This window comes from Equus asinus, chromosome 5 (genome assembly GCF_041296235.1).
Source record: "Equus asinus isolate D_3611 breed Donkey chromosome 5, EquAss-T2T_v2, whole genome shotgun sequence".
NCBI lineage: Eukaryota > Metazoa > Chordata > Mammalia > Perissodactyla > Equidae > Equus > Equus asinus.
Genome location: NC_091794.1, coordinates 97,915,317 through 97,941,657, shown reverse-complemented (window position 1 = coordinate 97,941,657; position 26,341 = coordinate 97,915,317). Strand labels below are relative to the sequence as shown.

Here is a 26,341-nt window from a genome sequence, read left to right as displayed (position 1 = left end):
CACCATGGCCAAGTGCTTAATTTCATGCACTCCACTTCGGTGGCCCAGGGTTTCACCGGTTCGAATCTTGGGTGCGGACATGGCACCACTCAGCAGGCCATGCTGAGGCGGTGTCCCACATGCCACAACTGGAAGGACCTACAACTAAAAATACACAACTATGTACCAGGGGGCTTTAGAAGAAAAAGGAAAAGTAAAATCTTAAAAAAAAAGAAAAAAAAAAAGGGCAGAGGAGATGAACAGACCTTTTTCCACAGAAGATATACAGATGGCCAATAAGCACATGAAAAGATGTTCAACATCACTAATCATCAGGGAAATGCAAACCAAAACTACACTAAGCTACCACCTTTTGCCTGCTAAAATGGCTATAATCACTAATACTAAAATAGCGAATGTTGAAGAGAAGGGAACACTCATACACTGCTGGTGGCAATGCAAACTGGCGCAGCCACTACGGAAAACAGTTCGGAGATTCCTCAAACACTAAAAGTAGGGGGCCAGCCCGGTGGCACAGCAATTGAGTTTCCACATTCTGCTTCGGCGGCCCGGGATTCGCCAGTTTGGATCCCGGGTGCAGACAGGGCACCGCTTGGCAAGCCATGCTGTGGTAGGCGTCCCACATATAAAGTAGAGGAAGATGGGCATGGATGTTAGCTCAGGGGCCAGTCTTCCTCAGGAGAAAGAAGAGGAGTGGCAGCAAATGTTAGCTCAGAGCTAATCTTCCTAAAAAAAAACGAACTAAAAATAGAGCTACCATATGACCCAGCTATCCCACTACTGTGTATCCACCCAAACAACTTGAAATCAACAATCCAAAGCAACATATGCACCCCTATGTTCACTGCAGCACTATTCACAATAGCCAAGACATGGAAGCAACCCAAGTCCCCATCGACCGATGACTGGACAAAGAAGATGGGTATGGGTGGGTGGGGGTGGGGGTGTCAGAACACTATTCAGCCAGAAAAAAGACAAATTCATTCATCCCATTTGCAATAACATGGAAGGACCTAGAGGGAATTATGCTAAGTGAAATAAGCCAGTCTGAGAAAGGCAAACACCAGATGATTTCACTTATATGTGGAATATTAACAGGTACATGGACAAAGAGAAGAGTTCGGTGGTTACCAGGGGAAGGGGGGTGGGGGGTGGGCACAGGGGGTGAAGGGGAGCACTTATGTGGTGACAGTCAAGAAATAACGTACAACTGAAATCTCACATTGATATAAACTATTATGAACTCAATAACAAAATAATTGATTAAAAAAAGAGCATGCCTCCTAGCACAATGGACAGAAATTTATAGTCAAAGATTTCATAGTTGCTACGCAGTTCAAAGAAGATTCATCATTCGAATGGGAGAGTGGGGGGAGATCTCACTGCTTCTGAGTGGTCATTCAAAGAATTTTTAGTTTCTTAGCTCTCAGGACATCATTTCATGCAGACAGCCAAGGCAGAAATCAACGAAGGACGGCATGCCAACTTGCCTGCTTCCAGTGAAGATCCTCGGCTATACTAAGGCTTTCTTTCCCAATGCAGCACAAGCTTTCTGTAAAGCAATTTCAGTGTATATATTTCTTTATAAAGACTTCTCCTAGTCTTCATATCCTTTGACCCAGAGCCACCACTTTTTGTTTGTTTGTTTTGGGTGAGGAAGACTGGCCCTAAGCTAACATTTGTTGCCAATCTTCTTCTTTTTGCCTGAGGAAGACTGTCACTGAGCCAACATCTGTGCCAATCTTCCTTTATTTTATGTGGGACACCATCACAGCGTGGCTTAATGAGCAGTGCTGGGTCCGCACCTGGGGTCCGTATGCGGGATCTGAACCTGCGAACCTTGGGGCCACCAAAGCAGAGTGCATGAACTTAACCACTATACCACCGGGCCAGCCCCGAGAACCACCATTTTAAAGACGTATGCTAAGCAAACAGAGATGTCAGCAAATATTTCCAAAGGCAATCATCACAGTATTGTTTATAATAGAAAACTGCTTAGAAATAAGCTACCTGCCCAACCACAGGAACAATATTAAACTGTGGTAGTCACATGATGGAATATTATGCAGCCATTAAAACGTTTTTTAAGCAACACTTTAATGACATGTGACCATGCTCAAGACAGAATTTGAAATAAATATGATACAAAGTTATCCATTATGATCCTAATTATGGTACCTTTTTTTGAGGGGAAGGGGTGATGTTCTTTATATGCTTTTGAAAAGAGAAAAAGTCACAAGGGAAATTAGAAAATACTTTGAATTGAGTAAAACATACCAAAAGTTGTGGGACGCAGCTAAATTAGTGCTTAGAGGGAAATTTACACCATTATATGTTTATATAAAAAAATTTTTATATAAAAACAGAAGGGACTGGACTGGCAGCATAGTGGTTAAGTTTGCATGGTCCGCTTCAGTGGCCCAAGGTTCTTGGGTTCGGATCCCGTGTGTGGTCCTAGCATCACTCGTCAAGCCATGTGGTGGCGGTGTCCCACATAAAATAGAGGAAGATTGGCACGGATGTCAGCTCAGCAAGAATCTTCCTCACACGCACACACACAAAAGACCAGGAAGACCTCAAACCACATTTACCCCAATTTTCAGAGTTATCACAAATTCTAGGAACACTAAATCATCAAGTTTTGACAGACACTTTAAACTCTTATGGTAATTCATAGGTAGTAAGTCCCAAACATATACAGACAAAACCCACTTCCTATAGTAACTCTGAGGCAAGATTCAGGAACTGTGTAACTCATTGCCATGACTAGAGTGTTAAATTAATGATTTATGGCAGGAACACCTTATTTAATGCTCTCCCATTCAGTGCTCATTTAAAATTCTCTAAAATATTTTCCTTGAGAAATAAAAGTCCTACTCATATATAAAACCATTAATTAGAGAATGCTCTTAATAGGGTTTCCTTCCCCTCACCCTCTAAGCACTTTAAAGCTCCCAGACAATGAGGCTGGTGCAGCATGGACTATATCGGTGGGTCATCACCCTGCCAACGCACCTCTTCTGCTTGATGGGCTACGACAGGCATCACTGATTGTTGGGGGGTGAGGGGGGGAGCCAGTCAGGTAATTCTTAACCGGTTTTCAGTTTTTTTTTTTTTCTTTTTGAGGACAATTAGCCCTGAGCTAACTGCTGCCAATCTTCCTCTTTTTGCTGAGGAAGACTGGCCCTGATCTAACATCCATGCCCATCTTCCTCTACTTTATATGTGGGACGCCTGCCACAGCATGGCTTGCCAAGTGATGCCATGTCCATACCCGGGATCCAAACCGGTGAACCCAGGGCCGCCAAAGCAGAATGTGCGTACTTAACCTCTGCACCACCAGACCAGCCCCAGTTTTCACAGATCTTAACTGAGAGTTCTGCTCCGAGTCTGCTACAAGTGGGTATTCTGCGGAAGTCACCCAGTGTGGTTCCCCTGGGAATCTCTATACTAGATTTGGAGGTAAACATCTAGACACAATTTATGCTTAGTTTAGGAATAGTTCAGATTATTACAACAAAATCTAAGAAAACCTAACCCAAACTAAACTGTACAAGTTAACCAAACATTACTGAAATGGTTTCAAAAATAAACAGCGTATTGTCTGAACTGTCCTCCAAAACTTCAAATGGTCTAATTCTGAATGTCACCATGCTATCAGAATGACAGTCGCCAGGATGAGCTATATCCATTCTTTTCCAATATGTTCATCATCAATAAAAGGTGAAATACTACATTTTGGGGTTAGGCATTTTTAGATGAGCTGAGAAACTGATCATTTGTTCTATAGAAAACACTTAGGTAACCAACGCACTTTTAATTTGGGTCTGCCCATCTCATGGAAACAACAAAACAGGTTTCCTCTGGAATCCTGGGAAAACTTTTGCTTCAAACACTCCATATTCCCCATATTCTTTTTTTTTTTTAGGATTTTATTTTTCCTTTTTCTCCCCAAAGCCCCCAGTACATAGATGTGTATTCTTAGTTGTGGGTCTTTCTAGTTGTGGTATGTGGGATGCCGCCTCAGCGTGGCTTGATGAACAGTGCCATGTCCGCACCCAGGATTTGAACTGGTGAAACCCTGGGCCGCCGAAGCAGAGCATGTGAACACAACCACTCGGCCATGGGGCCGGCCCCGGCAAGTATCATTCTTAATTAAAAGATAAAATTTCCATAAGGTACTGGTACTTAAAAGTTAGGTAAGAAAATCAAGCATATATCCACAGAGGGAGAGGACAGACAAACCTAAAAACAAAATACTGTAGGTCTCCATTTCTTCATTTATAAAACAAAGGGAACTGGGTTAGGTGAACGCTAAAATTTCCCAATATCATTTGTTTTTAATTTGGATCCCCTCGGAAAGCCATGTTTATCAACCACTGGCTTACATGTGAGGCAGTGAGACCACTGTGCCTTTTTAACCTCAGGAGAGAGCAGAAGACGCTGAAAACAAGGGTGCAAGTGGAAGCAGGTGAGAGCCAGTGATTGTGACCGGTCTGGGTTATCTACACTCAGAGTGCTGCTGCAAGGACAGTTTCAAATTACCATCAATAAACGCTGGCAGCATCAGCCTTCCACTAGGTACGTCACAATGTAGATGAGTAAAAGTAAACAATATCAGGTCCAGCCTGGTGGCATGTGGTTAAGTTCGTGCACCCCAGAGAAGAATTAACAACTAGGATATAAAACTATATACTCTGGCTTTGGGGAGAAAAAAAGAAAAATAGAGAAAGATTGGCCACAGATGTTAGCTCAGGGCCAATCTTCTTAAAAATAAAAAAATAGGGGCCGGCCCAGTGGCAAAGCAGTTAAATTCACATGTTCCGCTTCAGCAGCCTAGGGTTCACCAGTTCAGATCCCGGGTGCAGATATGGCACTGCTTGGCAAGCCATGCTGTGGTAGGCATCCCACATATAAAAGTAGAGGAAGATGGGCATGGATGTTAGCTCAGGGCCAGTCTTCCTCAGCAAAAAGAGGAAGATTGGCAGCAGTTACCTCAGGGCTGATCCTCCTTAAAAAAAAAAATAATAAAATAAAAATGACATAGGCTAGTCCACTTTGAAAAAAAAAAGCAGGGGCTGGCCCCGTGGCCGAGTGGTTAAGTTCCCGCGCTCCACTGCAGGCAGCCCAGTGTTTCGTTGGTTCGAATCCTGGGCGCGGACATGGCACTGCTCATCAAACCATGCTGAGGCAGTGTCCCACATACCACAACTAGAAGGACCCACAACGAAGAATATACAACTATGTACCGGGGGGCTTTGGGAGAAATAGGAAAAAATAAAATCTTTAAAAAAAAAGTAAACAACAATGTCATTTTGCATAACCAAAGTCTACCATCTTATAAAAGCAACTAGGCTTTACAGGTTCATACATTCTGTCAAACAGAGATACCCAGATAAGAATTATAAGACCCCTCTAGGAGCTGGCCCAGTGGCACAGCCGTTAAATTCAAGTTCACACCTTCTGCTTGAGCAGCCCAGGGGTCACCAGTTCAGATCTCAAGTGCAAACCCTATGCACCGCTTGTCAAGCCATGCTCTGGCAGGTGTCTCACATATAAAGTAGATGAAGATGGGCACAGATGTTAGCTCAGGGCCAGTCTGCCTCAGCAAAAAGAGGAGGATTGGCAGCAGATGTTAGCTCAGGGCTAATCTTCCTCAAAAAAAAAAAAAAAAAAAAAGGAACTTTAACACCCCTCTAAAAACACCAAAATAAAAGACAAAGTCTCAGGCATCAAAGAAGGGCTCACAGCCCCTGAGATGACACACAACTTCTGAGAAACAGATGCTGCAGTAGCATTAAGCACAGGATGCTGCAACAGAAATCTCACAGGAAGGGAAGAAGCGTTGCTAAGCTGAGAGTCTCCAAGGGCAGGCAGGTGTTCACTGGATGGGAACTAAAGAGCATTCCAGGCAGAGGGGAGCAAGAGACAGAAGGCTAGAGAGACAAGCTAGAGGAAAATCAGCAAAGGCTCACAGGCCACACTAAGGACGTCTTCCTGCACGCAGTTCAGCACAGCTGCAGGCTTTGGGGAGAGGAAGTTGGGAGGCCAATGAGGCTGCAGAGAAGTCAGGGGCTAGATCAGATCGCAGAGGACCTCAAATACTATGATAAGAGCTTGGTCTTCATCCGGTAAGCAATAAGGAGCCAGCATACGGTTTTAAGAAGAAAAATAATCTGACTTGCATTTTGCAAAGATCCTCTAATTATGCTTCTCAACCAACAATGCTTATCAGAATCGCCTAAAGATTCCACATATTTTGCTTTTTCAATGAATGGCAGTCTTATAAAGCTCCTCTTGTTTTTAATAAGGTAAGTTTTAAGCTTCTAAGGGTTTTTTGGGGGGAGGGAGATTGGAATTTTTTTGCTGAGGAAGATTTGCCCTGAGCCAACATCTGTGCCAATCTTTCTCTATTTTGTATGTGGACCGCCCACCACAGCATGGCCACTGACATGTGGTGTAGGTCCATGCCTGGGAACTGAACCCAGGCCACAGAAGTGGAGTGCACTGAACTTAAGCACTAGGCCACTGGGGCTGCCCCAATCTAAGGTTTAAAAAAAAACCAGGAAATTTTCAAAGTATAAATCCTGGCTCTTCTCTTGAGTGGGGGGAGGGTAGGGAGAGACCAGTGAGATACAGAAATTTAAAGGCAATGCTCTTCTCATAAAAGAGGTGAGAAATGAGGATCTGAAATGTAACATGATAGTAGAGATAAGAGATGCTACCAAGTTCAAATCAACAGTACTCGTGACTGTTCATTTTTGTGGGGAATAAGGAAAAAGAAGAAATCAGGTTTTTACATATGTGGTTTCATTTTAAACCTTTTTTCTCAAAGAAGGATGGGAATCATTAGCAACACATTCTTTGAGAATATCCATATCCAGAGATTCACAAAATGTTCACTCACCTACAACCTGATCTCACTTGCAATTTTGAATTCTGACCAATTCTGATAGGATCTGAGAGAAAGGAAGCACGCAGCCAACAGGACAGACACGGCATCAGGGTCTCGGCTAAGCCCCTTTCATGGTGCGCAGTTTCCATCCCAGGCAGATTTACTGGCCCTATAGCTGTGCTTTTTTTTTCTTTTGAGAGCGAGTTCCAAATCTGGGAGATCTTTCACCAAAAAGGTTTACCTCTATCATCTGTCTAAGATTCAAGTTGCTATGAAACATCTGAGAATATTAAAATAGGCACTTTCATCCAAAGTTTTCAATTTCTTAAGACAGGTTAAAACAAAAAAACTCCCCAAAGCAAATTAACTACTAAAACAATGTCATAAGTCCTCTAGTAGAAAAAATACAGCTCAGTGCCCAAGGAGAGCATCCAAGGTTGCTACAGGACATCCCACGAGACCCCTACAGAAGGCCACTCCTCCTTCCACCATCGGGATTTCAAATTGAGGGGGAAAGAAACCCTGACTGAAGCTGCTCTCCTACTTGTCAAAAAAATAAAAGAAACACTTCATGATACATCTCTCACTGGTAAAACATCCTCAGCCATAGGAAGAACACGGGCATCTTCATGGAGCGCACATTTTACACAACTAGAAATTTCTTTATTAAATCAAGCAGATATATTATGGAATACAATGTAAATTTAAAAATAAAACTCCTGGGGGCAGGCCCAGTGGCACAGCGGTTAAGTGCGCACGTTCCGCATCGGCGGCCCAGGGTTCACTGGTTAGGATCCCAGGTGTGGACATGGCACCACTTGGCAAGCCATGCTGTGCTAGGCGTCTCACGTATAAAGTAGAGGAAGATGGGCACGGATGTTAGCTCAGGGCCAGTCTTCCACAGCAAAAAGAGGAGGATTTTGGCAGCGGATGTCAGCTCAGAGGTAATCTTCCTCAAAAAAATTAAAAAAAAAAAAACTATATATATATATATATATATATATAAAACTAAACATACTCTTAGCATACAATCCAGCAATCATGCTCCTGGGTATTTATCCAAAGAAGTTGAAAACTTATATCCACAAAAAACCTTAAACACAATATGTTTATAAGGCAGCTTCACACATAACTACGAAAACTTGGAAGCAATCAAGATGTCCTTAAAGAAGATGAACAGATAAACTGTGGCACATCCAGACTAGGGAATATTGTTCAGCACTAAAAAGAAATGAGCTATCAAGCCATGAAAAGACTTGGAGGAAACTAAAATGCATACTACTGCGTGAAAGAAGCCAATCGGAAAAGGCTACAGACTGTATGATTCCAACTATATTACATTCCGGAAAAAGCAGAACTATAGAGACAGCAAAAAGATCACCGGTTGCAGGGGTTGGGGGCAGAGAGGGATGAACAGGCACAGCACAGAGGATTTTCAACCAGTGAAATTACCCTGCAAGATAGTATAACAGTGGCTACATGTCAATGTACATTTGTCCAAACCCAAAGAATGCACAACAGCAAGGGGAAACCCTAATGTAAACAACGGATCTCGGATGATGACGATGTGTGAATGTAGGTACCTCAACTGGAACAAATGTCCCACTCTGGTGGGGGATGCTGATGGCTGGGGAGGCTATGGCGGGGCAGGGAGTACGTGGGAGATCTCTTGTACCTCTTATTTATTTTTTTTTTTTAAAGATTTTATTTTTTCCTTTTTCTCCCCAAAACCCCCCGGTACATAGTTGTGTATTCTTCGTTGTGGGTTCCTCTAGTTGTGGCATGTGGGACGCTGCCTCAGCGTGGTCTGACGAGCAGTGCCATGTCCGCGCCCAGGATTCGAACCGACGAAACACTGGGCCGCCTGCAGCAGAGCGCGCGAACTTAACCACTTGGCCACGGGGCCAGCCCCCCTCTTGCTTATTTTTGCTGCGAATCTAAAACTGCTCCAAAAAATAAAGTCTACTAAAAAAAGGCAAATGAACTGGACATTTCACTGTGTATAATTTTACCTCAATTGTTTAAAGCTTTGATTTCTTAAAAGAAAAAAAAACTAGGAATTTTTAGGTACTGATATAGAAATGTCCATGGGTATAGAACGGTGTATGTGGATACTACATTCATGTAAGAAAGCGGTGGAGTCACAAAATATGTGTTTGCTTATATGTGCATAAGGAAACCCTGAAAGAATAATCAGAAAGCAACCAAAGTTATTTCTTAGAGAAGATGCAAAAGATTGGGATGACGGAGATGCATGTGGAAATGAGTTTTCTCAATGTATACTTTTAAGAATCATTTTCATATTTAAACTATATGACTGTATTAGCTATTCAAATAAAATTATTTTACCTAAATTTTTATTGAAAAGGAAACTTTACTTAAATTACGAAAGCACATATTTTCCTGAGACACAGTGAAAATAAAGGAGAAACAAAGTAATCTACATTCTAGATTCCAGTCACTGAAAATTTTACAGTGTTTTTCCTCATAGCATTATTGTACCAAGGTCTCAGATACTGGACATGAAAGATATAAGTAAAAATAAAAACAGAGGGGCTGGCTCTGTGGCCGAGTGGTTAAGTTTGTGCACTCCGCTGCAGGCAGCCCAGTGTTTCATTGGTTCAAATCCTGGGCGTGGACATGGCACTGCTCATCAAACCGTGCTGAGGCAGCGTCCCACACGCCACAACCAGAAGGACCCACAACGAAGAATATACAACTATGTACCGGGGGGCTTTGGGGAGAAAAAGGAAAAAAATAAAATCTTTAAAAAAAATAAATAATAAATAAATAAAAACAGAACAACCACAAACAGGTAGAAAATATTTACTTATAAGGATGCTCAGAAATTGGAAAGAGCTTAACAAAAAAAAAGGGCCAGCCTGGTGGCGCAGTGGTTAAGTGCGCACATTCTGCTTCAGCGGCCTGGGGTTCACCAGTTCGGATCCCGGGTTGTGGACGTGGCACTGCTTGCCAAGCCATGCAGTGGTAGGCGTCCCACATATAAACTGGAAGAAGATGGGCACGGATGTGAGCTCAGGACCAGTCTTCCTCAGCAAAAAGAGGAGGATTGGCAGATGTTAGCTCAGGGCTAATCTTCCTCAAAAAAAAAAAAGAAGAAGAAGAAGAAGAAGAAAAGAAGGGGGACAAGAAAGGAAGAGGAGGGAGAAAAAGGCAGGTAGGTAGACAAACGCCCAGCAGGAAAATAGTTAAATACTCTGGGGTATGTAAATGGAATATTATGCAATGATTAGAGGTTACTTTTATAAACTCTGCAATGTCCTGGAGAAACATTCTTTTTCCTTTTTTTTTTTTTAGGAAGATTGGCCTTGAGCTAACATCTGTTGCCAATCCTCCTTTTTCGGTCTTTTTTCCTCCCCAAAGCCCACTACGTAGTTGTGCATCCCAGTCCTGAGTCTAGTTCTTCTACATGGGACGCCGCCACAGCACGGCTTGATGCGCAGTGTGAGGGTCTGCGCCCAGGACCCAAACCGGTGAAACCTGGGCCACCAAAGCAGAGCATGTGAACTTAACCACTATGCCACCAGGCTGGCCCCCAAAACATTCTTTTTTTTTTTTTTAAAGATTGGCACCTGAGCTAACAACTGTGGTCAATCTTTTTTTTTTTTCCCGTTTTATCTCCTCAAATCTCCCCTGGTACATAGTTGTATGTCTTAGTTGCAGGTCCTTCTGGTTGTGGCATATGGGATGCCACCTCAACGTGGCCTGACAAGCGGTGCCATGTCCGTGCCCAGGATCCAAACCAGTGAAACCCTTGGTCACCACAGAGGAGCATGCAAACTTAACCACTCGGCCACAGGGCTGGCCCCAAAACATTCTTAATATTCAGTCAAAAAGCACCTGTACAAAACGCACATGACATAATACCTTGTTTTTATGTACATATAGAAAAATCAAAAGGAATTACATTAAAATATTACCACCTCGTTCTTTGGGTGGTGGCTTTTATTTCAGATGAGTTCGAGTCAGCAGTGAGATCAGAGTCCTCAGAAACCTAACAGAACTCCATTTTGTTTTAGCTTATCTGTGCTACTCAAATTTGAATGCCATTGGTGAATTTATCAGATAAATAAAGCCACACAAAAAAATACTGTGCCATCCTGGAACCTAAATTTCAATTAGTTTTACTAAAACAGTTAAAGGAAATCTTTTTTTTTTAAGATTTTTTTATTTTTTCCTTTTTCTCCCCAAAGCCCCTCCAGTACATAGTTGTATATCCTTCGCTGTGGGTCCTTCTAGTTGTGGCATGTGGGACGCTGCCTCAGTGTGGTTTGATGAGCAGTGCCATGTCCGCGCCCAGGACTCGAACCAACGAAATACTGGGCCGCCTGCAGCGGAGCGCGGGAACTTAACCACTCGGCCACGGGGCCAGCCCCCGAAAGGAATTTTTTTTTAGTATTACACAGAAAACACAAGAATTTTTAGATCAAATTTGAGGCTTTTCTTCCATCCTATTTCTTTGTAAAACTGTCCCAAATATAAGGCTAATTTTTGCTTAATGATTAGATTATTACCTCAGGGGCCAAGGGAAATAAATTAAGTGTAGAGGATTTACAACAGAAAGTCTCACTTGGTTGATTTTGTTACTTTTTTTCCTCATATGTCCTCCCTTTCACTTAGAGCCCTTACTTTTCCTAGCATGAGAGATGTCTACCATTAGCAATCATTGAGCTCTCTTCTACTTCGCTAAAGTCATGGGGAACAGGAAACCCTTAAATTCTTCCATGCCCTTCCTTCCCAATTGACAAGAATAAAATAAGTAATCAATTCCAGGTGGACCGTATATTTAACTAGTAAGATAAAACAACACAGTTTGTAGAATATATAGGATAACAACTTTAGGACCTGGGGGAAGGTAAAGATTTCTTTTTTTTTTTTTTTCTGCTTTATCTCCCCAAACCCCCCCTGTACACAGTTGTATATCTTAGTTGCAGGTCCTTCTAGTTGCAGGATGTGGGATGCCGCCTCAACGTGGCCTGAGGAGCGGTGCCATGTCCGCACCCAGGATCCGAACCCTGGGCTGCCGTAGCGAAACGCGCGAACTTAACCACTCGGCCACGGAGCCCGCCCCGGTAAAGAGTTCTTAAATGAGATACAGCAAAAAAGCAATAACCATAAAGAAAAATATTGATAAACTGGACTGTACTGGAATCAGACTTCTGTTCACCCAAAGATGCCACTAAGAGAGTAAAAAGGCAAGCAAGGCTAGAAGACATCTGCATTATACACTCCACAAAGCATCTGCATCCAAAATAAAGAACTAAAAGCAAAAGATAACCAAATAGAAAAACTGGGCTTAAAAAATTAAAATTAGGGTCCAGCCTGGCAGCACAGCAGTTAAGCTCGCACGTTCCACTTCAGCCGCCCAGGGTTTGCCGTTCGGATCCCGAGTGCAGACCTACGCACCACTTGTCAAGCAACGCCGTGGCAGGTGGCTGACATATAAAGTAGAGGAAGATGGGCATGGATGTGAGCTCAGGGCCAGTCTACCTCAGCAAAAAGAGGAGGACTGGTGGCGGATGTTAGCTCAGGGCTAATCTTCCTCAAAAAAAAAAAATTTAAACAAGCACCTCACTAGAGGATATGCAAATAGTCGAATATGAAAAAGGTCAATTTCATTGGTCATTGGAGAAACGCAAATTAAAATCACAATGAGATATCATGACACATCCATCATAATGGCTACAATGAAAATGACTATACCAACTGTTGCTGAGGATATGTAGCAAATGAACTCTCATATACTGCCCATGAAAGTAGAAAGTGGTACCATTGGGGCCCCGTGGCCGAGTGGTTAAGTTCACCTGCTCCACTTTGGCAGCCCAGGGTTTCGCCAGTTCAGATCCTGGGCGCAGACCTAGCACTACTCATTAAGCCATGCTGAGGCGGCGTCCCACACAGCAGAGTCAGAAGGACCTACAACTAGAATATACAACTACGTACTGGGGGGCTTTGGGGAAAAAGGAAAAAAAAAAAAAGACTGGCACCAGCTGAGCTAATATCTGTTGCCAATCCTTAAAAAAAAAAAAAGTGGTACAATCATTTGGAAAATGCTCTGGCATTACCTACTAAAGCGAAACAAACACTTTTGACCCAACAATTCCTTTCTTACCAAAAATGTATATATTGTACCAAAAGATACATACAAGAATGCTCACTGCAGCTTTATTCATAATAGCCAAACACTGGAAAAATTCCAAATGACCATCACCAGTAGAAAGGATAAAGTACATAGTAACACAATGGAATACTGCTCGGCACTAAAAAGGATCACGTTACTGTTAACCACAATGTGCGTGAATCTCACAACGCTGAGACGCTAACCATACAATGTATAGTTAATTGTATACAAAGTTCAAAACAGGCAAAAGAATCTGAGATGTTCAAAGTAAGGGTAGTGGTTACTTCTGAGGAGGAGAAAGGTGGCAGAGACAAGTAGGAGGCAGAAAATGGGAGATGGGGGTGTTCTGGAATGCCAGTGCTGTTTTAATCTTGGAGGTAGATAACGTGATAGATATGTTCCTTTTGTGATAATTCATCCAGTGCAATTCCTATGATTTGCGTACTTTTCTGTATGTAAAAGCTTTTTTTAATTAAAAAGAATCATTAGAAAAATTCTCAGAGGAATGAAAAAAGAGTCTTGCCTTATCAGATATTTTAAGTATATTATCAAGTAAATAGAACTGCGGTCTTGGGCTGGTCCCATGGTATAGTAGTTAAGTTCAGCACGCTCTGCTTTGGTGGCCCAGGTTCACGGGTTCGGATCTCAGGTGCAGACCTACTCTACTTGTCAGCCATGCTGTGGCAGCCACCCACATACGAAGTGGAGGAAGATCGGCACAGATGTTAGCTCAGGGCTAATCTTCCTCAAGCAAAAAAAGAGGAAGATGGGCAAGAGATTTTAGCTCAGGGCTCATCTTCCTCAGCAAAAAAAAAAAAACAAAAACAAAAAAACAAAAAACCTTCCGTCCTAGTAAAGGGATACTGAGACAAATCAATGAAAAACAGGACTGAGAAAAAGAACCCAAGAACACATAAAAATGTGTTATATAATAAAGGTGGCTTTTCAACTACTGGGGGAAAAAACTAGATTATTCAACAAATGGTTTAAGAAAACTGAGTAGCCATTTGGTAAAAAGCAAAATAAGGGGCCGCCGGCCCCATGGCCAAGTGGTTAAGTTCGCACGCTCTGCTTCGGAGGCCCAGGGTCTCACTGGTTCGCATCCTGGGCGTGGACATGGCACCGCTCATCAGGCCATGCTGAAGCCTCCCACGTGCCACAACCAGAGGCACTCACAACTAGAACATACAACTATATACTGACGAGCTTTGGGGAGAAGGAGGAAAAAACAGAAGATTGCCAACAGTTGTTAGCTCAGGTGCCAATCTAAAAAAAAAAAACAACTAAAATAAAATAAAGATGGATCCCTATCTCACTCTCTAAATCAAATTAAATTCTAAAAGGACAAAGACTGAACACATGAAACAAAACCACCAGTACTCAAACAAACATGAGTGAATACTTCCGTAATCTCGGAATCAGGAAATCCAGAAACCAGAAAGAAAAGCACTGATAAATCTGACCACATAAATACATCACAAAGTAAGAAAAAAAAAAAAATTGGGAAAATATCTTCAACAGAAATATTCAATAAGCTCTTGAAAACCAGGAAGAAAACAATCAACAATCCAGAACACAATTGACGGGAGAAATACAAATGGCCAGCAAATATAAAAAGACGCTCAAGGCCACTAGCAAAAGAAAGGCAAATGGAGAAATAAGATGCTTTTTCTCACTAATTAGATTGGTGTTTGAAACAGAAATGCCTGGGGTGGGAAATGCGGTGAATACAGGCGGCAGTGTAAAATGGTATGAACTTTTACCACCTATCAAATTTTAAAAGTCATCGTGCCCTTAACCTCAGTAACTTCTCATCTTGGAACCTAAGTGAAAATACTCATTCACCCAAGACACGTGTCTATGGATGCGCACAGCAGCACCGTCAGTCCTGCCAGAAACCGGAAACTCAAAGGTCCATCGACAGGGAACTGCTTAAACCGTAGCACCCTACCTCTACACAATGAGCTATGACAGAGCCACCAAAAAGAACAAGGCGATCTCGAGGCGCCAGTCAGAGGAAGGGACATTATCCAATAAAAACAACTTGCAAAAAGCATGTGCTGTGACACCCCTCCTCTTTTTCGTAAAATAACAATTACGCTGTTTGATTATATCTGCTTTAGCTCTAAAACATACGGCACATGAAAGAAGGAACTCTTAACTTCTGGGGCTTTATCTCACAGCCACTGTAGAATACTACTAAGGCCATAGTGCATGCCAACAATATTTGTTGAATAAAAGAATGACTACTTACTCCAGCAAGGCACGTAGCAGCCACTCAATAAATATTCGTTGAATTTAACCATAGAGAGAAAGAAACAAACAAACAAAAAGAATGGTTATCCTACCCTAAGGATGCTTAACTGGGAGCCTGAGATCAAGGGAGGGCTGTCACCCTCTCTCAGAGGTTGGTTAAGGACTAAGCACTCTGTAAGTGTCAGTGTGCTGGACAGCAGAAAGACACGCAGCAATGAACAAGAACAAAGACGAAAGTTTCATGGAACACAAAACACCTATTAAACCAATAACATGCATAAAACTGGTAATGTTTAGTTTAAAGTTGTGTTAGTAAAAATACAGCATGCAAGGAGAATAAAACAAGTGATCACCTGTGTCCAGCTTTCACTGTTAAAGTTGGGTAATGGGGCCACGGGGTTCACTGTACCATCCTCTCGACTTCTGTGTGTGTTTAAAATTAGCCATAATTAAGATTCTTTTTGAAAAATTAAAAAAATGCGCCCCCTGACTTGGTCTGAGGGTCAGGGAAAGTTAGCAGGGCAAAAGGGACCGACACTGTTAAAGTGAGAGAAAATGTGACCCAACAAAGAGAAAGAAGGTGTCCCCAGAACATCATCAATGAAGAAAAGCTCGATCAGAGCAGCTTCCGAGTCACGCCTGGCAGTTCTCATCAAGGGTTTTAGACTAGAGCTATGAGAGGTCACTGAATTGTATTTTATTTATTTTATTTTTTATTTTTATTTTCTTTTGAGGAAGATCAGCCCTGAGCTAACATCTGCCAATCCTCCTCTTTTTGCTGAGGAAGAACAGCCCTAAGCTAAGATCCACGCCCATCTTCCTCCACTTTTTTTATATGTGGGACGCCTGCCACAGCATGGCTTGATGAGCGGGGCCATGTCCGCACCCGGGATCCGAACCAGTGGACCCCAGGCTGCCAATGCGGAACGTGCGCACTTAACCACTGCGCCACCGGGCCAGCCCCTGAAATGTATTTTAAACTGACATGATGCTGACTTTGCAGAATGCATTACATTTCTGTAATGTTTTAATTTCATAATACGATCATGTGTTGCTTAATGACAGGGATGCACTCTGAGAAATGTGTCGTTACGAGATTTCCTCGTCATGCGAACATCACAGAGTGTCCTTTGAGACCTAGATGGTATAGCCCACTACACACCTAGACCATATGGTACCAATCTTATGAGACCACTGTGGTCTATGAGGTCCATTGTTGACCACAATGTCATCATGTGGTGCATGACTGTAGTCACGTACTGTTTCCCTAATGAGAACAAAATAGACACTGTACTCCTATACACAGCTACAAGTATAAGTCAGTCCAGACTCTGAAAATGTTTATCAAAATTTTAACTGTCACAAAAAGAAACATATTAACATGACACCATTTTCCACCTATCAGATCAAAAAGTGTGATTAACCTATTGTGTTGGTGACAGTATGAGGAAAGAAAGACATTCTTACACCTTGACAATAGGATGTTAAGTGGAACAATCATTCTGATGGGCAATTTAGCAATATGGATCAAAATGAAAAATGCCCATCCCTTACCCAACTATTTTACTGCAAGGAACTTACTTGACTATTATCCTAACTGTTAGCAAACATGTCCAGTCTTAAGAATTAAGACACACAATATTTGCGGAATTCTGTGGCTATAGATTGAACACAGATTGCTTTCATCCTGTGATTGTACTAAGCAGTTTCAGAAACGTAAATATTAGTCCTGATTCATCTAGTCTTTGAATATGGCTAAATACCTCTTCAGCTCTGGCATCTCATAACAAATTGTCGAGTAAAGTATAAAAACAGATATTGGGGCTGGTCCTGTAGCCGAATGGTTAATTCGTGCGCTCCGCTGCGGCAGCCCAGGGTTTCACTGGTTCAGATCCTCGGCGCGGACATGGCACCGCTCATCAAGCCACGCTGAGATGGCATCCCACATGCCACAACTGGAAGGACCCACAACTAAAAGTATATACAATTACCTACTGGGGGGCTTTGAGGAGAAGGAAAAATTAAATCTTAAAAAAAAAACAGATATTGACGATACTATTAATTCTTTAATCGCTTCCTGCTAAGACTCAGAAGAAATGCTTAAGAAAAGGAGAAAGTGAGTACGAAAAGAAGCCTTTTGCGACATTTAAATAAAAACTGCTTGGACCTCAGATTAGGAATGGTTTCAAAAGCACAAGGGACCAAATAAAAGAAAAAGATAAATTGGACTACATCAAAATCAAAAGCTTTTGTACTGCAAATAATACCATCAAGAAAGTGAAAGAAAAGCCATAGAATGAGAGAAAATATTTGTAAATATAAGGGGACTTGTACACAGAATATATAAAGAACTCTTACAACTCAATAATAAAAAGACAATTCAATTTTAAAACGGACAAAGGACCTGAATAGACATTTCTCCAAAGAAGATATGTGAATGGCCAATAAGCACATGAAAAGACGCTCAACATCCTTAGTTATCAGAGAAAAGCAAACTGAAATGACAATGAGATACCACCTCACACCCACTAGTATGACTACAAGAAAGAAGATGGGCCAGCCCCCTGGCCATGTGGTTAAAGTTCCATGCACTCTGCTTCAGTGGCCCAGGTTCTCAGGTTCGAATTCTGGGTGCAAGCCTACTCCACTCATCAGCCATGCTGTGGAGGCATCCCACATATAAAGTAGAGGAAGACTGGCACAGATGTTAGCTCAGAGCCAATCTTCCTCACAAAAAAACAAACAAACAAACAAAGAAGACAAAAGCAAGTGTAAAGATGTGGAGAAACTGGAATCCTCATAGATTGTGAACATGTTAAATAGTGCAGCCACTCTGTAAAATAATTTGTCAGTTCCTCAAAATGTTAAACATAGCATTATCATATGACCCAGCAATTCCACTCCTAGTTACTATACTCAAAGAAATAAAAACATACGTCCACACAAAAACCTGTACACAAATGTTCACAGCAGCATTATTCATAGTAGCCAAAAAGTAGAAACAACCCATACAAAATGTGATATATCCAAACAACGGAATATTATTCAGCCATAAAAAGGAATAAAGTACTGATACATGGTACAACATGGATGACCCTTGAAAACACTATGCTAAGTGAAAGCCAGACTGAAAAAAGGCCACTTACTGTATGATTCCATTTACATGAAATATCCAGAACACAGAAATCCATACAGATAGAAAGATGAGTGGCTGCCAGGGGGTGGAGGAGGGGGAAATGGGAAGTTACCAATTAATGGATATAGAGTTTCCTTTTAGAGTAATGGAAAAAGTTCTGGAATTAGACAATGGTAATGTTTGTACAACACTATAAAGGTACTTAATGCCGCTGAATTGTACAGTTTAAAATGGTAAATTTTCTTTATTTCACACAATTTTTTAAAAAGTGAAATGAAATACTGACATATGGCACAACATGGATGATTCTTGAAGATACTATGCTAAGTGAAAGAAGTCAGTCACAAAATCCACATATTGTATGATTCCATTTACAAGAAATGTCCCAAAGAGGCAAATTTAGAAGCAGAAAGTCTATCAGTGGTTGCTTGGAGCCTGGGGTGGACTGAGTGCCACTCTAATGCGTACAGGGCTTCTTTTCCAGGGGCCTAAATGTTCTAAAATCAGATTGTGGTGATGGTTGACCAACTCTGTGAATATACAAACAAAAAACACTGGATTGTACATCTTAAATGGGCGACTCCTATGATACGTGAATTACGGCTCAATGCTGTTAAAAAAAACACAACTGCTTTGCTATAAACCTTGCAGTTAACTCACCTTTTCTCTGACATTCCCGTTAGTAACCTCAGCCAACTTCTACTCCTTGACTTCCGTTAAAATCAGAACTATTACAGCGAAGGAGTTTATACTTTTTGGTTATTTTGGAACCTAATTATGTTGAGAAACTGACTGAAACTTAATTCTATTACACACGGACTTCTGTCATTCCAGTACTTACTGTTGGAGCCACATTTGCCTTTCTTCTGAGCCAGACGCCCAGAGCTTGGAATTATTCGTTTGCTTTATGGAAGGTCCCTGACTCACTTCACTTCTCAAACTAGACTTTAAGTTCCAAAGCTGAATCCTTGATTTTCATTCCTTCCGGATCCCGCCGCGGAATGTAAAAATGCCAGAAAGCCTTTACTAAATGCCGGCTGAAAGAAGGCTACTGAGCATGCCCGGCTTGGCCAAGTCAATTCAACAACATTCCGGAACAAAAACTATAGTTCCCGCGTTGCAAGGTGGAAAAACAGAAGAGACAGGCACCATGCCTAAAGATTCGCTCCCAAAGGAAAGGCAAGGTTCAAGGGCTAAGCAGAAGTCAAGGACAGCACTTACACAGCTCAAACTTCGTACTTGGTAGTGATGTTGAGTCAGAATGACCAAAAAAAAAAAAGGGCAAAAAATACTAGATTAACGAGAGAGGGGAGGTCAACTGGGGATGAAGGATACCGATGACGTAGGCTAACCACACGTTTTTCCAAAGCAGCCCTATCCAAAAAACAACACTACGATGATCAAGCCTCCACTAATACAAGATATACTGTGATGAAGCCGACTTCGAAGAAGTTCCCTTTTTCAAGCGAAAAAACTGAGCCGTGGCCAAGATACAACCACCACCACTGTCAGCTAAGCTCTCAGCTCCTGCCTTCAACCATTTCCACCGCCATCTTCTAGACAAGAACCGAGAAGCCTTTCTAAAGGGCTTTCGGCAGCATCACCTCCGTGCAGAGCCCGGGAAGGCTGCGTCTCCCAGGTCGCCCAGACGGCAGAGAGGAGGAAGCCTCCTCCTTGCTCCTTTCCGCGCCCGCTAGATGCATGCAACGGGCCGCCGTCTTCCTTCCCCGAACCCGACCCCCCGGCCCCCGGCCGGATTTTCCAAGGTCCGACGCGAGGTGGGGCCAGGCCCGGTGCGCCGGCCTCACCTGCACACGCCGCGGATGCACGGCTCCAGCCAGATGCGGTAGGCGGTCTCGATGTGCTCCTGCGACACCTCCTCGGGCCGCACCGTCTCCGCCCAGCGCCAGGCCGCCTTCTCCAGCTGCAGCCGCGGGGCCATGGCCTTGGCCCGAGAAGCGCCTCCCGAGCCGGACCGCCGCTGCCAGCGCCGCCGCCGCCGCCGCCGCCCTAATGGGCTCCGCCACCTGCCAGCGATGAGGACCAGGCGCTCCCTCAGCCAGCTGGGCAGTCAATCACCTGTGCGCGCCACTGCCGCCGCGCCCGCCCGCGCCCGACCCGCACGACCGGCCGCAAAGCGCCGCCGCCGACACCCGACACACCCCGCGCCCGCAGACGTTGAAGGTGTACTCCCCGCCGCGGTGGGCGCATGCGCGTTCCCAGGAGCCTTTGCGCCTTCCGCGCCTCTGGTCCGACGGGCGGAGGGACGGGAAGCTGCTCTCCCGAGACAGGCTTGCCACGTCCTCACCGGCACTGCTGAGGAAGCAGCGTCTCAGCCCCTATCCAGGGTGGTGTCCTGCGTACCACTATTCTAACAAGCGGGCCCCTCGACGGCAGAACGTTGCTTATCGTACTTGCTCTCTGGTACCTCCCCTTTGTGAAGGAGTCACGCGAGAGGCTACTCAACGCACACCATACGCCCGCTGGACTACGGGGTGGGACCTGAAACCGGATCACCAAAGAAACCAGGGTCGGCTCTCTGGAGGAAGGTTTAACTTGAGCCTAGACCGGTTCCGACTCCTTTCCCGAGCCCTCCCGACGTCACGGGACGTTCTGGGCTTTTCCTGAACTAGCACTGGACTACGTGTCCCGGCATGCGTTGCGTGCTGCCACTCAACGAATGCGAGGCATGCTGGGGCTTGTAGTCTTGGAGGTGGGGAGGGTTCGGTGGGCGGCGGATTGTGCGGAGGCGCACGCGGATGCCGGGGTGGGGTTTCTCTGATGGGGAGGGTTATCTTTGCAGCTGGCTGACCCTCCTCGCTGCTGTTCTCTCTGTATGATGATTTCCTAGTTCTTTCTTGAAGCTCCTCTCTAGCTCCCGGCTGTGGAAACATTCCTTTTTTGCAATTCTTGCCCCAGGATACAAAGAATAGCCTTATCAGAACGTTTTGCAAACTGTAAAGGGCCCTGCTAGGGTGAGGATCTTGAGGACTTTCCATTTGAATGAGAGCCCTACGGGGGTCTAAGCACTAATTTCTGACTCAGCAGCTTACCAGCTGGGTAACCTTGGACTGGTTGCTTAACGGTGCTATTCTTTAGGTAACTCCCCAAAAGCATGACGAACACAAGACGTGGTCCGTGCCGTTGGGCATGGGTAAAAGGCGAGCGGTAGAAACAAAGTATGGTTCCCTTCCCAGCCTTGGAAGGTTTGGAGTACGTGGGAGAGGGCTTTCCAGAAGGGGTCACTCCTAAGCCCACCCTTAATAGATGAGTAGCCAGGACAGCAGAAGGGCACCATTCCAGACAAAAGAGAACAGCAAGGAGCAAAGGCACAGAAGGGAGAAACTTAGTGTGAGGCCACAAATTCTGAGACAGGGAGAGGTGAGAGGTAAGCCTTGAGAGGCAGGCCAAGACTGTCTTTACCTGAGGGACTCATTGAAAGATTTAAAGCTGGTGAGTGATAGATGGAGGTTTGCATCTTCTATGGCTTCCGCCGGTCTGGGTCAACCTCAGAGGCAGAGAAACCTGTTAGAAGACTGTTGCAGGAATCCAGGCCAGAGATACTGAAGGCCTGAAGTGGGGTAGTGTAATAGGTGTGGAAGGAGGAGACAAATTTGAAGGATCCTTAGGACAGGGAATTGCTACAATTTGATGATGATGGTCCATGTTTGTTCACCCTTCTGTTATGTCACTTTCAAGTCTGGGTCATGGACCCTCCCATGGTGCTCACAGCTCCCTGGGTCCTCCATGGCCTCACTTAGCAGTCCGTGAAGTTGTGAATATTATTCACTGTGCTGTACTGCTGTGTGCCAGTTTTCTAACTTGGGTACTTAGATGAGTAGAGTTTCCCAGGTGAGATAGAAGCTATTGAAGAAGGAGCAGGTTTACAAGGGAGGTGATGATTTCAATGTTTTAATATATTGCATTTCAGGTGCATCAAGGACATTCACGTAAAGATGGCAGACATGAGTCTGAACCTTGCAGGATTTACTGCTTCTAGATCATTAATTTTTCAATCGCTACTGGATGATTCTCATCAGCATTGAAATATGCTGTAATTTTTCCCAAGTTTAACAAATCCTTTCTTGACTCCCACATCCCCCCTCCAGCTTTTGTCCCATTTCTCTGCTCCCCTTTAAAGCAAAACCCCTGGAAAGAGTCGTCTATACTCTTCTCCAATTCCCCTCTTCCTATCTCCCTTAAACCCATTCCAAATCAGCCTCTTTTTTTTTCTGGCAGTAGTCCTCTTTTATTCAGAGAATAGTATGGAATAGCATGAGGACAGGACCCATGGGCAGTAAGAGCTGCCTAAATCAGGCTCTTGGGTCTGGCCCCGTGACCCAGTGGTTAAGTTCACACCCTGTGCTTTAGTGGCATGGGGTTTGCCAGTTCAGATCTTGGGCACGGACCCAGCACTGCTTATCAAGCTATACTGTGGTGGCGTCCCACATAGCACAACCAGAAGGACTTACAACTAGAATATACAACTATGTACTGGGGTTTGGTGAGGGGAAAGAAAAAAGAGGAAGATTGGCAACAGATGTAAGCTCAAGGCCAATCATCTTCCTCACCAAAAAAAAAAAAAAAAAAATCAAGTTCTTGCCTCTCTCACCCCCAAAACCACTCATATGCAGGTCACCAAAGGCCTCCACATTGTTAAATCCACTGGTGAGTGCACACTCTATTGTACTTGATCTGTCCATAGCATTTGACCCGGTTATTTACTCTTTCCTCTTGGAAACACTTTCTTCTCTTAACTTGCAAAACACCACAGTCTCCTAGGTTTCCCAACACTCACTGGCCATTCTTTTTCGGTGTCCTTTGCTGGTTCTCTCTCATCTCTCTAACCGGTAAACTTGAGGAGCCCAGGTTTGTCTGTGGACCTCATCTCTAACTGCATTTACTCCCTGGGTGATCTGATCTCCTCCTCCCCATGGCCAGACATGACACTGCTCATCAAGCCATGCTGAGGCGGCATCCCACATGCCACAACTAGAAGGACCCACAACTAAAAATACACAACTGTGTACTGGGGGCTTTGGGAGAAAAAGGAAAAATAAAATCTTTAAATGCTAGCTGTGTATTGATGACCCAAATTCCTGTCTCCAGATCTGAACTGGCTCCTTGTTTTGTCCACGGCAAATTATACCCAGAGACTGAGATTGTCCTTGCCAATAATTTATTTTCTGCGGATTCACTGCGGGAATTATAATAATAATATTTCATAAGCCAGCAGCATAAGGATAATGTCTCCTAGTAAACCAATAAAGAAAACATACTCCTGGCGCCAGCCCAGTGGCGCAGCAGTTAAGTGCGCACATTCTGCTTCTCGGCGGCCCGGGGCTTGCTGGTTCGGATCCCAGGTGTGGACATGGCACCACTTGGCAAGCCATGCTGTGGCAGGCGTCCCACATAGAAAGTAGAGGAAGATGGGCACAGATGTTAGCTCAGGGCCAGTCTTCCTCAGAAAAAAGAGGAGGATTGGCAGCAGTTAGCTCAGGGCTAATCTTCCTCAAAAAAAAGAAATATTCTCCAAACCAGTGATAGATTAATTACACTATTGTTCCATGCAAAGGGGAGATGAAAGAAATAAAGTCCAAGTTTAGTTGAGAGGTGACTTTCTGCAAGTTGGTTCTTGGTAGGGTCAGGCCTTCCAACCAAAAGCTGAGTATCAGCCACTGGCTTAGGTCCCTCACTGCTGGGGCGCAGCTCGTGGGTGATGGCCCAGGTTTGGGGCTGCTTGAAGGTTATTATTCCAGGGACTGTTAACAGCTTGCACGGCTGCCTGCAAGGAGGCGCCTCCCCAAGGCAAGGACGGATGTCTCTTCCTGAGGCTGCCGTGTGATTTAACCCCACGGCCGGCCACGGACCCCCGGAGCCTGTGTCTCCAGATCTTCAGAGAGCTGCTTAGACTGTCAAAGAGCAGCCCTGCCCAGACCGAGCATTCTTGGTGGATCCTCACAAAGCCTTGGTATGTAAAGTGTAAATGCCCCTTACGGTGTCCCGGCTCCGCTCCTCCACGTGCCCCCATCGATAAGCCCCGACAAGGCCAATCCCTCCTCAGGGCAAAACAGCTTCAATAAGCCATAAACAAGTGGATCAAAACAGCTTCACTTAAGCCATAAACAAGGGGGTTTGAAATCATAACACATCATAATCATTTGTTGTGACTACAGCACCCTCCTAAAACGCCAGGCTGGTGTATCCTTCTGCCCACTTGGCATCTCCAGTGTGTAATAGGTATTTTGCACTTTGCAGATCCAAAACATACCCTCATTCTACTTCCAGTCACCCCCAAACAGCCACCTGCAGTCGTTCCCATCTAGGCAGGAGGCAGCTCCATCCTTCCAGAAATCTGCAGGCCCCTTTAACCTCTTCCTCTTACATCCCTACCCAGTCCTTCCACAGATCCTGGACCTGCTTTCAGAACATAGACAGTGTAACCCCTGTACGGTTACTGTTACCACCTTGCTCTCACTGGGATTATTGCAGAGACTTCCTAGCTGGTCTCCCTGCTTTCACCCTTGCCTCTTTATAGTCTGTTTTTGGCACATAAACCAGATGGACATTCCTCTGCTCAAAAACTTCCATCTCATTCAGAATAAATGACAAAGGCCCTCCCCTCTACACCTTACTGCCCAGACCTCATTTCCTACCACTCTCCCTTCCCTCAACTTTGCCCCAACAACACTGTCTTCTCCCTCCCTGTTCCATAACTACCCAAGCAGCCTCCTGCCTCAGGGCCTTTGCATTTGCTGTTTCCTTTGCCTAGAATCTTCCCCTGCACAGCCTTCTTCTTTTTAAAAGATTGGCACCTGAGCTAACAACTGTTGCCAATCTTCTTTTTTGTTCTTCTTCTTCTCCCCAAATCCCCCCAGTACGTAGTTGTATATTTTAGTTGTTAGTCCTTCCAGTTGTGGCATGTGGGCCGCCACCTCAGCATGGCCCGAAGAGCAGTCCCACGTCTGTGCCCAGGATCTGAACCCCCGAAACCCAGGGCTGCCGAAGCGGAGCGTGTGAACTTAACCACACGGCCATGGGGCCAGCCCCCTGCACTGCCTTCTTGAGGCTTGCTTTGTCACCTACTAAGTTTCAGGAATGGGGCGGGGCGGGGGGGGGGACCCTAGGAAGAAGGTGCAGAGGAACAGTTGCTAGATGTAAGGAGAATCAGAAGACCTGGACATCTCAGCAGCCCAGGCAGCGGAGTGTCACGATGGGAACGGTCAGCCATATTATATACGCCTCTATTTTCCTCCCCATTTCTTGGATCTCTTCACAGTAAAATTAGTGAAAGAATTATTTACCCCCCGCACTGTCCAAGAGAAATATAACATGACCCACATACGCAATTTTAAGCTTTTTAGCAGCCACATTTTAAAAAGTAAAAAGAGGGGCTGGCCCGGTGGTGCAGCAGTTAAGTGTGCACCTTCAGCTTCGGCGGCCCAGGGTTCACCAGTTCGGATCCCGGGTGTGGACATGGCACCGCTTGGCAAGCCATGCTGTGGTAGGCGTCCCACATATAAAGTAGAGGAAGATGGGCACGATGTGAGCTCAGGGCCAGTCTTCCTCAGCAAAAAGAGGAGGATTGGCGGCAGATGTTAGCTCAGGGCTAATCTTCCTTAAAAAAAAAAAAGTAAAAAGAAACTGGTGAAATTAATTTTAATAATATATTTAACCCAATATATCCAAAATGTTCACATTTCTACATGAAGTCAGTATTTTTTTTTTTTTTTTTTTTGAGGAAGATTAGCCCTGAGCTAACTACTGCCAGTCCTCCTCTTTTTTGCTGAGGAAGCCTGGCCCTGAGCTAACATCCGTGCCCATCTTCCTCTACATTATATATGGGATGCCTGCCTCAGCATGGCTTGATGAGCGGTGCCATGTCTGCACCCGGGACCCCAGGCCTCCGAAG

The 26,341-nt window shown here is 44.3% G+C and overlaps 1 protein-coding gene across 4 annotated transcripts in view; it reads right to left on the bottom strand.

The window, feature by feature from the left end:
• The window catches only part of USP48 (ubiquitin specific peptidase 48), a 92,004-nt gene extending 68,292 nt beyond the window's left edge, over positions 1 to 23,712 (bottom strand). The window contains exon 1 of one of the 4 annotated variants that reach the window (XM_014855117.3): positions 20,238 to 23,712. In XM_014855117.3, the coding sequence (XP_014710603.2) occupies positions 20,238 to 20,371 (134 nt within the window). In that variant the 5' untranslated portion in view covers positions 20,372 to 23,712. The remainder of the gene's footprint in view (positions 1 to 20,237) is intronic. The other 3 variants (XM_014855116.3, XM_044769944.2, XM_014855118.3) reach the window with 3 other exon arrangements.
• Positions 23,713 to 26,341: the final 2,629 nt, after the last annotated feature.